Source organism: Ovis canadensis, chromosome 18 (assembly GCF_042477335.2).
Source record: "Ovis canadensis isolate MfBH-ARS-UI-01 breed Bighorn chromosome 18, ARS-UI_OviCan_v2, whole genome shotgun sequence".
NCBI classification, from domain to species: Eukaryota; Metazoa; Chordata; class Mammalia; order Artiodactyla; family Bovidae; genus Ovis; species Ovis canadensis.
The window spans coordinates 77,941,031-77,954,491 of NC_091262.1; the positions used below are offsets into that span (position 1 = coordinate 77,941,031).

General features: G+C 62.5%; 2 protein-coding genes across 3 annotated transcripts in view; one reads left to right on the top strand and one right to left on the bottom strand.

Annotated features, from left to right (window-relative positions):
* Positions 1–1,726, top strand: part of CCNK (cyclin K) — a 30,032-nt gene extending 28,306 nt beyond the window's left edge. For both annotated transcript variants that reach the window (XM_069559731.1, XM_069559732.1), the window contains one exon: positions 372–1,726. In XM_069559731.1, coding sequence (XP_069415832.1) covers positions 372–997 — 626 coding nt within the window. In that variant the 3' untranslated portion in view covers positions 998–1,726. The remainder of the gene's footprint in view (positions 1–371) is intronic.
* A 386-nt stretch (positions 1,727–2,112) lies between these two features.
* CCDC85C (coiled-coil domain containing 85C) overlaps positions 2,113–13,461 on the bottom strand; it is a 79,041-nt gene continuing 67,692 nt past the window's right edge. The window contains exons 3-6 of the mRNA XM_069559733.1: positions 11,066–11,173; positions 6,145–6,240; positions 5,756–5,854; positions 2,113–5,011 (exon numbers count right to left, since the gene is read on the bottom strand). Coding sequence (XP_069415834.1) covers positions 4,922–5,011; positions 5,756–5,854; positions 6,145–6,240; positions 11,066–11,173 — 393 coding nt within the window. The 3' untranslated portion in view covers positions 2,113–4,921. The remainder of the gene's footprint in view (positions 5,012–5,755; positions 5,855–6,144; positions 6,241–11,065; positions 11,174–13,461) is intronic.

A 13,461-nucleotide genomic window follows, 5' to 3' on the forward strand; every position in this document is an offset into this window, starting at 1 on the left:
GCCTTTCTCTGGGGTCAGAGATGGGCAGAAAGAAGGGGCCCAGCATGTGTGTGTGCTAGATGGGGGGCTGGGGTGGAAGGGGCTTCCTGCCCAGGGACGCCCGTGTCGTGCGCTCTGGACCAAGGGAGGCGAGGAGGAGAGCCTGTGGTGGAAAACGAGCCGACAGCGTCAGGACGCCATGCTGTCCGGCCACACAGGCTGCGTGCTGCTCCTTGGGAAGGTGGCCCACGGCGCTGCGACAGGGCCCAGAGCCCCAGGGGTGACTGGGCTGCGTGTGGAGCCCTGAGGGGGCGGTGTCCCCCACCTCCACACCCCACCCTGCTGGGGAGGCAGCGGCCTGGGCCGGCCCGTAACCCGTCTCCCCTCCACAGATCGGAAGCCACCCCTCGCAGCCGCCTTGAGTGAGGCCGAGCCACCAGGCCCCGTGGAAGCCAGTGACCTCCCCAAGGTCCAGATCCCTCCTCCGGCCCACCCGGCGCCCGTGCACCAGCCACCGCCGCTACCGCACCGGCCGCCGCCGCCGCCGCCCTCCAGCTACATGACGGGGATGTCCACCAGCAGCTCCTACATGTCCGGGGAGGGCTACCAGAGCCTGCAGTCCATGATGAAGACCGAGGGCCCCTCCTACGGGGCGCTGCCCCCCGCCTACGGCCCGCCGGCCCACTTGCCCTACCACCCCCATGTCTACCCACCCAACCCGCCCCCGCCGCCTGTGCCCCCGCCCCCCACCTCCTTCCCGCCGCCTGCCATCCCTCCCCCAACTCCTGGCTACCCCCCGCCCCCGCCCACCTACAACCCCAACTTCCCACCCCCGCCCCCTCGCCTGCCCCCCACCCACGCAGTCCCGCCGCACCCGCCCCCAGGCCTGGGCCTGCCACCGGCCAGCTACCCACCCCCGGCAGTGCCCCCGGGGGGACAGCCCCCTGTGCCCCCGCCCATCCCCCCACCCGGCATGCCTCCTGTCGGGGGGCTGGGGCGGGCAGCCTGGATGAGATAACCTTTGACGCCTCTCTTTTCCTTTGTTGTTTTTTTAAAAGTTTTTCTAATCAACTTGAAAAGTAGTTTAAGTGGGTAAGCAGCAGGGTACCTCGAATAATCTGGACAGTTGCAGTATGGGAAGAAGTGGATAGGACCCCGGAGATGAAATCAGGGTGCTCCTGCGCACCTGGAGAGTGGACACAGCGGCCCTCGGGGGGGCCCAGGCCGAAGGCCCTCCTGGGCCAGTGACGGCTGTGACGCCGCCGCCTCTCTGGTCTCAGCCGCGTCCTTGGGCCCTGCACTGGGTTGCTTCACACTGGAGAGAATGTTCACCAGCCATGCTGGTCCAACGCGCAGCTTCAGTGAGGAGCGCGTTTCCTTCTGGAAACTCAGTTCTCAGTAGTCCAGTTCCCTCTGAAGTCAAGCTCTTGTCATTGCTGTCATTCACGGTGTTCCCGCCATGGCACCCAGGCAGATCAACGGCTGTTTCATTTAGAGAGGACCCACACCCTTTGTGTTGAAGTTACTCAGAAGGGGTTGCCTTGCTTGGATGGCTCTATTCTTTTTCCTCCAGGGAGAAAGGGAGAGATGTTCTTGGAAGTAATGTATGTTTACATCAATTTGCAAATTCCTATACATAGAGATATATTTTTTAAGTGTGAATGTAACAACATACTGTGAATTCCATCTTGGTTACAAACGAGACTCCTTCAGTCAGTTACCCAAATAAAATCAGTTCTGAAATGGCCCCTTTCGTTTGTTATGGGCAGAAGGGGTGGGGTGGGGGTAGGGCTCCTGAGGTTTGCAGCCCAGAAGTGGGTCTTCCTGGGGGTACAGGAACAGGGCATGGAGGAATGGCCCCCAGCAGATGGCCCAGGAGGGCCTTCGGGGGCCCGCCTCCCACGTCAGGCACCCGCACAGGCTTTCTTGGGAGGAAGTAGTTGAATGTGATGCTGGTTTGGGCCTGTCCGTCTCCCTCCATAGACAGGTCCCTGGGTCAGACCCGGGTTTAGATCGGAAACCCTTTCCCCCGCTGGTCTGTGACTGGAGGCCCTGGAGCAGCAGGCATCAGCCCCACCATCCGCCTCCGCTGAGAGGGGCCCCATCGCCAGAGACAAATGAGCACTGTGCACGGAGGCTTGCAACCAGCCTTTATTTATCTAGCGCAAAGTATACACTATCACAATCTTCTCTGTTAACTCCTTTTACTAAAATAGTTCAAATCAATGTTTTTACCACACTATCAAAAAGTTCTATTTCTTTTTCTCTCCCCAAATCAAAGTGGTTCAATAGAAGGTAGAAACGGGCACAGGAGTCCAGGGCTACCGGCGCTGCCCGGAGCTGGGGTGGGGTCGGCCCGTGCTCCAGCCATCACGTCCCACGGAAGACAGAGCGTGGCTGCTGGCCCAGGGACGGGAGCCAGGCACGCGCCCGTTCCCAGAGAGCAGCACAAATACTTCCCCCACGTTATGAAAAATATACACCTCTACCGCTCTGCAGTCATGCATTTCCTTTGTTTCTTTAAAAAAAAAAAAAAGTCAGTAGTATGCATGGTTTCCTCTCAAGTTTTCAAGAAAGAAAAAAAAAATGAAAGGTCACTTTTCTCTTTCAAACACTGATGTGTGGCTAACAACTTTTGGATAAAAATGTGCTCAGTGGATTCCGATTCCAGGATGGGCCTGGCCACCTGGGATGAGGCTGGAAGGGTGACATCCATCACAGTAGGGATGAAAGCCACAGCACAGGGGTCCCATGGGGCTCCGGCAGCAAAGAGTATCTGAAACGGACCTTCAAGAAAGGACACCAGGTTCAGCGACACCCCCACCCTCGAGCTTCAGAGCTAAGGCTCCGCACGGGAGGAGGGGCACCACGGTCACCCTGTGCACACTCCCTGCTTAGCAGCAGAGCTGGAACTCCCCTGACCTGGTCCCCGGGATCCTCCCAGCAGTGGGTTCCTGCTGCAGCCACAGTCCCCGGCCTGGCACAGACCGGGCAGAGGCGCTGCAGGCTTTCCAACAGTTTCTGTGAATGAGATGGTATCCCAGGTACAGCTGTTCTAGAAAGCCGTTCCCAGGCAGCGCTGGCTCCGGACACAGGCAGGCGGCAGGAGGGAGGCCTCAGCACCAGCTGGAAACGCCTGCCTCGCCCCCTGGACGCCATCGCAGCATTAGGGGGCAGGGCCACCTCCCTCCACCGGGGAAAGGTCCCTTTGAGGCCCATTCCCCAGGTCAGTTTGCAGGAGACCAGTGGGTACCAGGACCCCTGACTTATTGCTTATTTTCATTGGTGGCCAAGCCAACCTGACCCAAGCGTGACACACAGGGTCCTCAGCTGTGACTCCCACCCAGGAGACCCAGGACCTGGGGAGCGGGGGGGAGCCTCTGCCCTCCAGCTCGCTGCCCACCTGGGTAGGAATCACCCAGCTCCAAGTGCACACCCCTAGAGACTGGGAGCTCACCACTTGGCCTAAGGCCCAGCTCCTCCCAGGGCGCCCACAGCTTTCTGTATGACCCGGGGCATCAGGACCACACCTGATGCCATCAGCAGCGCCCACTCGGCACTCCCCAGATGTAGGCCTCTCCCCGGGGACTGTCCACCCAAGGGTGCCGATGGCAGACAGGCAGTGGGGACGGCTCTTGAGTCCACGCCGGGGGGGGGGCGGGGAGACCCAGGGCAGCCTCGCCCGTCCCTTCGCCTGGTCCCCGCCCCGCACTTGAGCCTGGACAAGGCCAAGACAGCCTCTCGGACCTCCTGAGCTCTCGGTACCGCCGAGGCACAGGGGTCAGCAGTGCTGGAGGAACTGGAAACCGAGGCCTCTGGGCCTCACTCCCCTCCCACATAAATTTTAACATTTACATGTCTCGCTTTACAGTTTTATACATGGCCATTTTACACCGAAGGTCTTATTTGATCCCCAGAGCCCTGCAAGGAGGGCCTTAGGCTGCAGCCTCGACAGGAGAGGACACTGAAGCTCAGAAGTGGAGGTGGCCACCCACTGAGAGGGGGGCAAGGCAGCGGGACTCCCTCGCAACACCTCCCCCCCGCCAGCCACCCCTCCAGCAGGAGGGTCCCCACTGGTCCCTGCGCTGTGCCTGAGCTGCTGGCCCTGATCCTCTGCGTCCTTTTTTCCCCACCAGGGGCCCAGAGATGCTGAGTGACTTGCTGAAGGTCACACAGGAAAATGAAAGCCAGAGCCCAGGGGGGCCCCTCACAAGGAGAGCAGAACCCCTTCACCTGAAGCCATGCAGCTCCGCGCACAGTCACCCAGGAGGGGGCCGGGCGCGGGGGCACCATTCCTGAGCAGAGGCCCAGCCGCGGCCTGGTGCCACCCGTGCAGAGACAGGCCCGGCCCGTCGTGTGGAGCACAGACCCGGAAGTGCCTCGCACCCCTGGGCATGAGGGACCCAGAAAGATGGGGCACCACCTGGCACAAGGCGACGGAACATGGCAGAGGGTGTGTGGCCAAGGGTGGGGGTGTGGAATCTAAAAACAAGCAGTGGCTGGCATCAGCTGGCATCAGGGAGGCGCCAGGCCTGGGAGCCCGAGGAGGGGCCACGGCAGAGCGCCCCTCATCTGAGAGCCAGGGACTCTGCTAGGGGAGCCGGCGTTCAGGCCCCAGCCGGCGGCTCAGAAGCGGAGCCCCATGGGGCGGTCTGGCAGCTGGCAGCCACTGTCCCAGGCAGGCGGCAGCCAGGGGTGCCCCTCTGCTGGGGCTGGGCATCTCAGCACTCCTCAGCCTCTCGCCAGTGGAGCCCAACGCCGGGCCCCGGAGCAGGAAGGAAGCTGTCCAGGCCGCTCTGCTGGGGAACCGTCTCCCCGCTGTGCTGGTGTCTGAGAGGCGGGAGGGGGCCGCGACAGGCAGCGTCCTATGTACAGTTCACCACGGAGAGAGGAGCCGGCGGCTCGGCACCAGGGCCAAGTCCACGTCCGCAGGGGAGCGGCCCTACAAAGGCCCTTTGAACTGGTTCCCAGAGAGATGTTGCCGGATGGAGGGCTTGGAGCTGGCGGCATCTCCTAGCTTCCTCCAGACCACCTGTGGGGGCGGGGCGGGGGGGGGGGGGGAGGCGCTGTGAGGGGAAGGCCCACCCCAAGCCTCCCCGGGGGCCTGTGGGCACAGACTGCCCTGTGGCTCAAGATCACCTGCGTACCTCAGAGCCCTGGGGCCAGGGTGGGGTCACGGAGGAGACCCTCAGACCCGGTCTATGCATGCCCACCCTCACCACTACGCTCCCCACCCCAGCGCAGATCACATCTGGGTGCGGACCTGGCCTCACGGTGGTCCAGTGGGGTCTACAGACCCAGGGCGGGGGTGGGGGTGGGGGGCGGGCAAAGGAGGGGGACTCAGGACACGCCACCCCGAGTGGGGCCTGGGCGCAGCCCCCATGATCCCCCTTCCCTCCTGGCTCCCTCAAGGTCCACAGGGACAGCCACATCGACCAGGCAGACGGGAGGACACTCTGCCTCCCTGAAGCCCCAGAGGGGCCCAGCTTCCCAAAGCCAAGGCAGCCCCAGGCTGGGGAGTCTCACCACGGGCACCCACAGTCTGAGCACCACCTGTGCGCCAGCAGCAGCCAGACCGACACTGGGGGACAGGGGTCAGGGGTCAAGGGTCAGGACGTGCGGGGCAAACCAGACCAGGATCAGGGAGGGGAAGCGGGGAAGAAGGAAGATGGGGCAGGGAAGGGGGGGAGGGGAGGAGGAGGGAGGAGGGGGAAGGGGCCCCTCGCCCCTCCAGCAGGACCTGGCCGGCACCCCCGCCCCCGCGCCGGCCCCTCACGTTGCACATCTCGCGGACGATGGCCTTCTCCTTCTCACTGAGGTCCTCCTCACAGCTGTCCTGCAGCGGCCGGTCGAGGTTTTCATGCACCTCCAGGACCTGAAAGGGGCAGTTCCCGGATGACCAGGAAGGCCCCGGGCAATGACCACCACTCCCACCCTACCTCCCCCAGGCCTCAGTGCCCCTGGCTGCCACCCGGCACTCCCAAACCTCTCCCCCACAGTGTTCCAGGCAGCCACGGCCCCCTCGCCGCCCGCCTCCCTGCCCTGCTGCTCAGCGGCCCCAAGAGGGTAAATGTGGGTCCAAGGTCACAGAGTCCAGAAGAGCAGCAGGGACCGAGGTGGGGGGCCCTCCCAAGGTAGCGGGAGCCGTCAGAGCCGGGTCCTCACCTTCATCGCATGCACCACGGCCTCGGGCTTCTGCCCCGCGGTGCTGTAGCCACTGGAGGGGGGCGAAGGCAGCTCGGGAGCCGGGCAGGCTGGGCCCTGCAGGAATGGACTGCGTCTGAGCTCAGAGCTCGCCCTGGCTGGCTTCTGGGGGCAGCCACGGGGCGACCAGTGGCTGGCAGAGGGCCTTGCATCTGGACCAGGGCCCGGGTGGGAGGAAACGGGGGCTGAGGTGATGGGGGGAGAGGAGGCTGGGAGGGAGGTCTGCGCCGGGGCAAAGGAGCAGCATCGAGAAACCTAAGCCCTCCCAGAGAAACCTCCCCACTTCCCAAATCCCACCAGTTCAGTCACTCAGTCGTGTCTAACTCTTTGCCACACCATGGACTGCAGCAGGCCAGGCCTCCCTGCCCATCACCAACTCCCGGAGTTTACTCAAACTCATGTCCATGGAGTCGGTGATGCCATCTAACCGTCTCATCCTCTGAGTGCCCTTCCCATAGGCCCCTGTAAACAGCCCACGGGAAAGGCCTATTGTTCTGTTTGGCAGGTCACCTAGGAAGATGCCGAAGGGCTTGGGCCCCAGCCCCCATGCAGCCTGACTCCTAAGGCCCCTCCCCCGGCCCAATTTCCATCCTCTAGGGCCGTCGTGGGGCTTCCAGCTGTGAGTCTGGCCTCCCAGTCCTGACCCTCCCAGCCCTGTCCGAGAATGGCCACCACATTCAGCAAACACTCTAACTGGCAACTAGAAGCCGGGCTCCCACAACAGCCTGTGAGGCCAAGAGATGAGGCCAGGAGAGGAGCAGATCCAGCCTCCGGTCCCCTGCCTGCCCCGCCTGCCTGTGTCGGAGGTCGAGCGTCTGCCCAGCTTCTCCCAGACAAGGGGCGCTGGCCAGGCAGCCATGGGGCAGGAGGCAGGCCTTCGGGCTGCAGTGGGGACCCCAGGCCCCAGAGCAAGGTCAGGAAGGACTCAAGGCCGCACGGAAGGAGCTCACACTCAGAGACAGCTGGAGCCCTGGGGCCAGCAGGAGCCAGGTTAGGAGACGCTGGGCAGGGCCTGAAATAAAGCAGCAGGTGCTGGAAGCCAGAGAGAAAATACTGAGAATGCCCCAGGGAGTGCGTGAGCGGAGGGAAGACCCTGGGATCTTGGGCGTCCCTCCCGTCTCTGAGTCTTGGTTTTCTCCATCAACCGCCCGATGACCGCCCCCCCCTCCCCCCTCCCCCCGCCCCCCCCCAGAGACCAGGCCGACTCAGTGAGCTCAGCCAATGAGGCCATAACCCCAGGATCCTGACCAGCCAGGCCGCGCTGTGCAGGGACCCTCGAGGTCTGGAACATTCCACCACCAGCAGCCAACCTCTGCACTCGCCCCACCTGCCAGCATGGCGTGGACCTGCTCCCAGGGGAGCCTGGCAGGCTCGCCCTGCTCCGGGTTCCACGCAGAGGCCAAGACCCCCCAGCCCTGGGGTCTGGGAAAGCTGTGCGTGGGCATGGTTCTCCAGGGAGGCCCGACCCATCCTGTATCTCGGTCTCTGCCTCTCAGCCAGGGTCTCTGTGTGTCCCAAGGCGTGTGCAGAGCCCTGGGACGCTGTTTCCTAACTCTGGCCCATGCTGCTTGGTCTCTGGTGTCATGTGGGGGAACCAAACGGGACAGGAGGGGGTATCGGCCACACCCAAGTCTGCACCTGGGACAGAAGGCGGCCCTCCCCGCACCGGCCAGCAGGGGGCGACAGTCACACACTCACAGCCCCAGAAGGCGCCTGGCCCTTGGCAGCTCTGGGCCCAGGTTCCCTCTGCACCTGGGGCTCCCAGAACCACCTGCTCCGCAAGGGGACAGGTTCCTGGAACAAAAGCCAGGAGTGGCTGGGGGAGGCTGTGCAATCCAGCCCTTTCCTGGGCCTCCTCACTGGGCCAATAGCAGGTGCTAATGGGGCTTCCCTAGTGGCTCAGATGGTAAAACGTCTGCCTGCAATGTGAGAGACCCAGGTTCGATCCCTGGGTTGGGAAGATCCCCTGGAGAAGGAAATGGCAAACCACTCCAGTATTCTTGCCTGGAAAATTCCATGGACAGAGGAGCCTGGTAGGCTACAGTCCATGGGGTTGTAAAGAGTGGGACACAATGGAACAACCTCACTCACTTACTGAGTGTGCGGAGAAGCCTGTGAGCGAAGCCACTGCCGGACACTGGTCAGGACTGTAAACCTGAGAGCATTTCCCAAACCAGCTCACCCGGGCAGACCCCGCCCCACCCCGATCACAGCCTGGAAGGCCCAAGGATGCCTCCCCAGCTCCCTAAGTGCCCACTCGGAGCAGGGCAGCCCACCCAGGGCTGACTGCAACCCTCTGCGCTGAAGCCATCTTTTCTATGCACCCATTTTACAGATGAGGAAGGGAAGGCTGCAAGACTTGCCTGAGGCCAAACAGCTAGTAAACCAGGGGGCCCAAGCCTCCAGCCCGGGGCTGTGGGGTGCCAGGACCAGCGCCCAAAGTGGGGAGACGAGTGTACACCCAGAGAACTGAACAGATGTCCACAAAAGTGCCCCGTCCGCAGGTGTTCAGAGAAGCACAATCAAAGGAGGCAAAAATGGAAACAGAGCCATGCACAGCGCCTGACGAATGGCTAAACAAAACGTGGGTACCCACACGGTGGGGTGCTGCTTGATAAGAAAAAGGCACGAAGCTCTGACACCTGCTACAGGGTGGATGCACTTGAGAAACCCAGTGCTCAGAAGCCAGGGACAAAGAGTGACACGTGTTACGCTTCCATTTATAAGAAATATCCAGAAAAGGCAAACGCAGAGGCAGAAAGCAGATTAGTGATTGTCAGGGGCTGGCAGGAGGGGGTGGGGAGGGATTGCTAATGAGCACAGGCTTGCTTTCTGGGGTGAGGGAGACATTTTGCTGTGATGATTGCACAGATCTGTGAAGATACTAAAATCCACTGAAATGGACACTTAAAATAGCCTCACAGAAGGTGTGCCCACACCCAGGTACAGAAGAGACAGCACCCCTGGCAGCATCAGAGGGTCCTCCCCACACAAGCCTCCTCTCCTGGTGCATCCGTACGCAGGACACGGGGCTCAGCACTCAGCCGCTCCAGAGAGACTCCGTGCTCCATAAACAGCCTGAGAGGCCTGGACCACGAGCTTCCACCCAAGCTCGGGCCCCTCTGCGGCGGCCTCCCACGAGACACTTCGACCCTCCCCCTCTGCCCCAGGAACCTGCCCCCCAGCCTCAGTGGAACTCTGGGCTGGCCCCGGGCCCGCAGGCCCAGCTTGGCCTGGATTCTGGCATGGACTAGCCATGTGACCCTGGCAATCCACCCCACCTCTCCTCGGTGGGCCTCAGCTGCCTTCCCTCTGAAGTGGGGTGACAACCCCTGGCCACGCAGGGCAGCCTAAGGGAGGCCCACGGAGCCCCTCTTAAAGCCTCCTCCAGGAAGCCTTCCAGAAGCCTCCATCCCTCCGACAGTCCAAGCAGCACTATCAAGGCTTCAGGGGCTCAGCCTGGAGGAGCGAGCTCCCTCTGCTTACATCCCGGAGTCCTGGCACACCACCAGAGCCAGCTGGGCTTGCACAGCACTTTACAGTTTGCACAGCACTTTACAGTTTGCAGCCTGCCGAGGCTTCAGCCCACAGTACTATCAGTGGTGAGGATTCCCACAGCCCAGGGAGAGGGTACGAAGGTCTGGAGAGCCGCCCCCTGTGGGGGCGATGCTGGGCTTTCCAGAGCCCTTCATCAGGAAGCAATTGGAGCCTCATTGAGCCACGGGGCTCCTGGGTAAATATTTGGATTATCTGTCGTCAGCAGGCTTTGCCGCCTCTGCAGCGTCAGCAGCTACATTCCTGGAGAAGGTGCGAGGCCTCGGAGAGAAACTGCAGAGGGTTCCGCCGGCAGCCAGCAGCGATGCCAGCCCACTCGCGCCAGCTCAGAGTCCCAGGAGGTGCCCCAGGCTTGCCCTCACTGGCCGGGGTGGAGGGGGGCAGCAAGGCCAGGACCCTGGGGGAGAGTCAGGCCCACCGTGACCTCAGGCAGGCTCGGTTTCCTATCTGTTCTGCAGGGACAGTGAGGTTCCCACTCTGTGATGAGGCTTCTGGGCATGGGGAGAGCCCGGCACGGCCCTCCACGTAACAGATGCTCAGTAAATATCACTCGGCTCACCCGAACGCGTGCTTCTGGGGGAGGTGGTTTTGCACGTTCACCGATGTGTGCAGTCACCCAACAGAACACTTTCATCACCTCCTCCCGCTCCCCTGAGCCCCTGGCAACCACTCCCGCACTCTCTGCCTCTATAGATCCCTGCCTTCTGCACACACAGAGTCATCGGGGATGACGCGCATTCACACACAGGGAGCAGTCCTGAGCTGACCGTGCACATCCCCGGGAGTGAGCCCCTTGCCACCCTCCCAGGGCAGGTCAGGGCCCAGGCAAGAACCCAGGACAACCGTGGGGGCCCTGGCAAGAACTGAAGCACACAAGCACACACTTGAGCTCAAGCCTGGGGTAGTGACCCCCGCACAGACTCGGGCCAGCCCCATCCCAGCCGGGCAGCCTCTCCCTGCTGCATCCAAGGAGGGACACATGCCCACGAGAGACAGAGAGAGACAGCGGCTGGGCCTCGTGGCCACTACGCCAGCCTGCAATGCCAGGGACGGCATCTGAAACAGGGCCTCCACCTCCCGCCAGCACACTGGGAGCCTTACAAGGCTCCAAGGGTCGAGGGCGGAGGCCAAGGGTCAGGAGCCCAAGCCCTGCCCTGGAAGAGCTAGGGCAGAAGCTAAGAGTCCCCAACCCAGCTCAGCTGTGACTGCCCACGTGGCCCTGGGCAGGTTACAAGGGAGCACGGTCTGAGCTGCACCCCTCCAATTCCCCAGGGGGGTGTGGAGTCCTCCTGGGCATGGTGGGGACCCTTGCGGGGGGGGCACTTACGTTCTGCAGGGAGTCCTGGTAGGAGGGTGGCAGGCTGGAGAGCTGGGACTCTGAGTGGTACGGGGAGAAGCCTTTCCGCAGCGTCCTGAACTCCCCGGGGCCTGCCTGCTGCAAGAGAGACAGAGAGAGAGAGAAGGGGGCGGGGTTGGATGTGGGGTGGGGGCCACACCGAGGGGGCTGAGGACTGCTGGCCTCTCTGCTGGACGAGTCGCCCCGACCTGGTCCTCGGGGCACCTGCCAGGGGGCCCCACCTGTGCCCTCTCCCTTCTCCGCCCCCTCTTTATCCATCCTCACCGCCACGACCATCAGAAGCCCTTGACATCCCTCTCCCGACTCAAGCGTCAGAGCCACAAGGCCAGGGGCTTTGATTCACTCCCTGCTGTGTGCTTTATAAACATCTGCTGAGTGGCCAAATAAACAGGTGAGTGAGCCGGTGGCTCTCCCCACTCCTTTCCACTCTCGCCCCTCTGCACCAGCATCCTGCCCTTGGGGTCCCCTGCAAGGCCTGGGAAACAGCCTCTCCAGCCCTGGAGCTCAAGTCCTGGGTAGGGGAAAGTCTGCCCACCACCATGAGGCTGGGGGCTGCCCACGGGGTGAGCCTGCACGGCGCTCTGACACTTGCCAATGAGCCTCTGCCATCGGACAGGGAGCTCCCAAATGCGAGCCCCGGGTCTCGCCCTCTGTGTCCACAGGAACCAGTGCTGCTGGGCTCATTACTAAAGCCCAAGGCGTGCTTAGAAGGAGTGGGCAAGGGAGGAGAGAGTGAGTGAATGAATGAATGAAGATTAGATTTGGCCTCAAGTGGTTCACTTGGGCAAAGCAACACACAGCCCCCCCATAGAAGCTGGGGCTGGACCCAGACAGGGGGAGGACCCAGGGGTCACACTCAAACCAGCACAGCCCCCGGTCCAGCCAAGCAGAAGCCTTGGTCTGCGGGCCCTCTGAGTCCCTTCAACCCTGGGATGGTGTTTCTGACCCCAACACCCTCTTCTACTTCAAAGGATCTTCGGGAACATTGCTGGGCAGATAAAATGCAGTGTAACGTCCTATAAATCAGCAGGCTGTTGAGTTGCCCAAACAAACCCTTCGAGGGGAGGAGGCCAGGGCTGGGGGTGAGAAATACAGGCAGCAGCCTCACTGGAGCAGGCGGGGGGCCAGGGTGGGGGGACCTCCTCCTCCTCATCAGCACCCCCGGCCTCCGCCTCACCCAGAGGCATCTGCACACACCCTGCCGCCCTCTTGCCGGCCACTGGATCCAGCTCTCCGTTTCCCACGGGACCTTCACCCTCATCGAGTCCCTGGGCTCTGCTCTCCTGCCCCTGTCACGCCCAGGGCCGACCCCCCAGGCCTCACAGTCTCTAGCACCCTGTGTCTGCAGGCCAGGAGTGGAGGCGACCAGGACAGGGGACAGGCGGCCACTCCCTGATTAATCCCTCCCACCCCCACCCCCACCCCCACCCCCGGCGGCCGAACAGACACCAGCCGCCCAGCTAAGCATGGTTCCCATGGCCTGGGGGGTCCCAGAGTAGGGAGAAGCAGGAAGGGTCTCACGGGGGACCTCAGGCACAGCCCTCTGTCTGAAACTGGGACAGTCACGCCCCATCAGAGCCTGTCTAGGTCAACCTGCGGCATTAGTGCCCCAGGCACAGTGACCCTCCCTGGCCCGGCCAGGGGTCTGAGTGGAGGAGTTTCTACCAACAGCCTGCAAAAGAAAGAGGCCCCGAGCCTGTCCCCACCATTGGGAGTTCTCTCCTCCAGGGTGCCCCTGCCTACCTGGGGCGAGGGGGCGGGGGGGGGGGCGGTTCTCATCCCCAGCTTTACTTAAAAGCGAAACTCCCAAACCAAATTATTTTCTTGGGTAGATCTCCGTTGACAGCTGCAAAATCTCCTCCAACCGAGAGTGTGTTCTAAACCCAGCACACGGAATGGCCACACCTGGGGCCACAGGTGTCTCACCCAGGCCCTGGAGCCATTCTGCAGGCACGCCCCCGCCTGCCTGGCGAGAGAAAGCCAAGGGACCAGGCATAAGGCCCAGCTGGCCCAACACACACATGTGTGGATGTGGCCACAGGGCCAGGCACTGGAGCCCCGGCGCTCCCGCGGGCCCCAGGAACCAGGAGGCGGATGCCTCCCTGTCCCCACCCGCACGCGGTCCAGATGCTGCCCTGGGCTGCAGCTCCCCTCATCCACAGCGTCTCTGATCCTGGACCCAATGGGATCACAAACAGCCCACATGCTGCTTCTGAAAACACTGGTTTGTACGTCTCCTCCCTCCCCCAGACAATTCCCTGGGGAGGAGGTGTATATATATGTGTGTGCAAGGGGGTAGGGAGATTTTAATTAGCAGCGTGCAGTTCCCACCCCTGCCTTCAGTGATGGGTGTTGTGCATCAATAT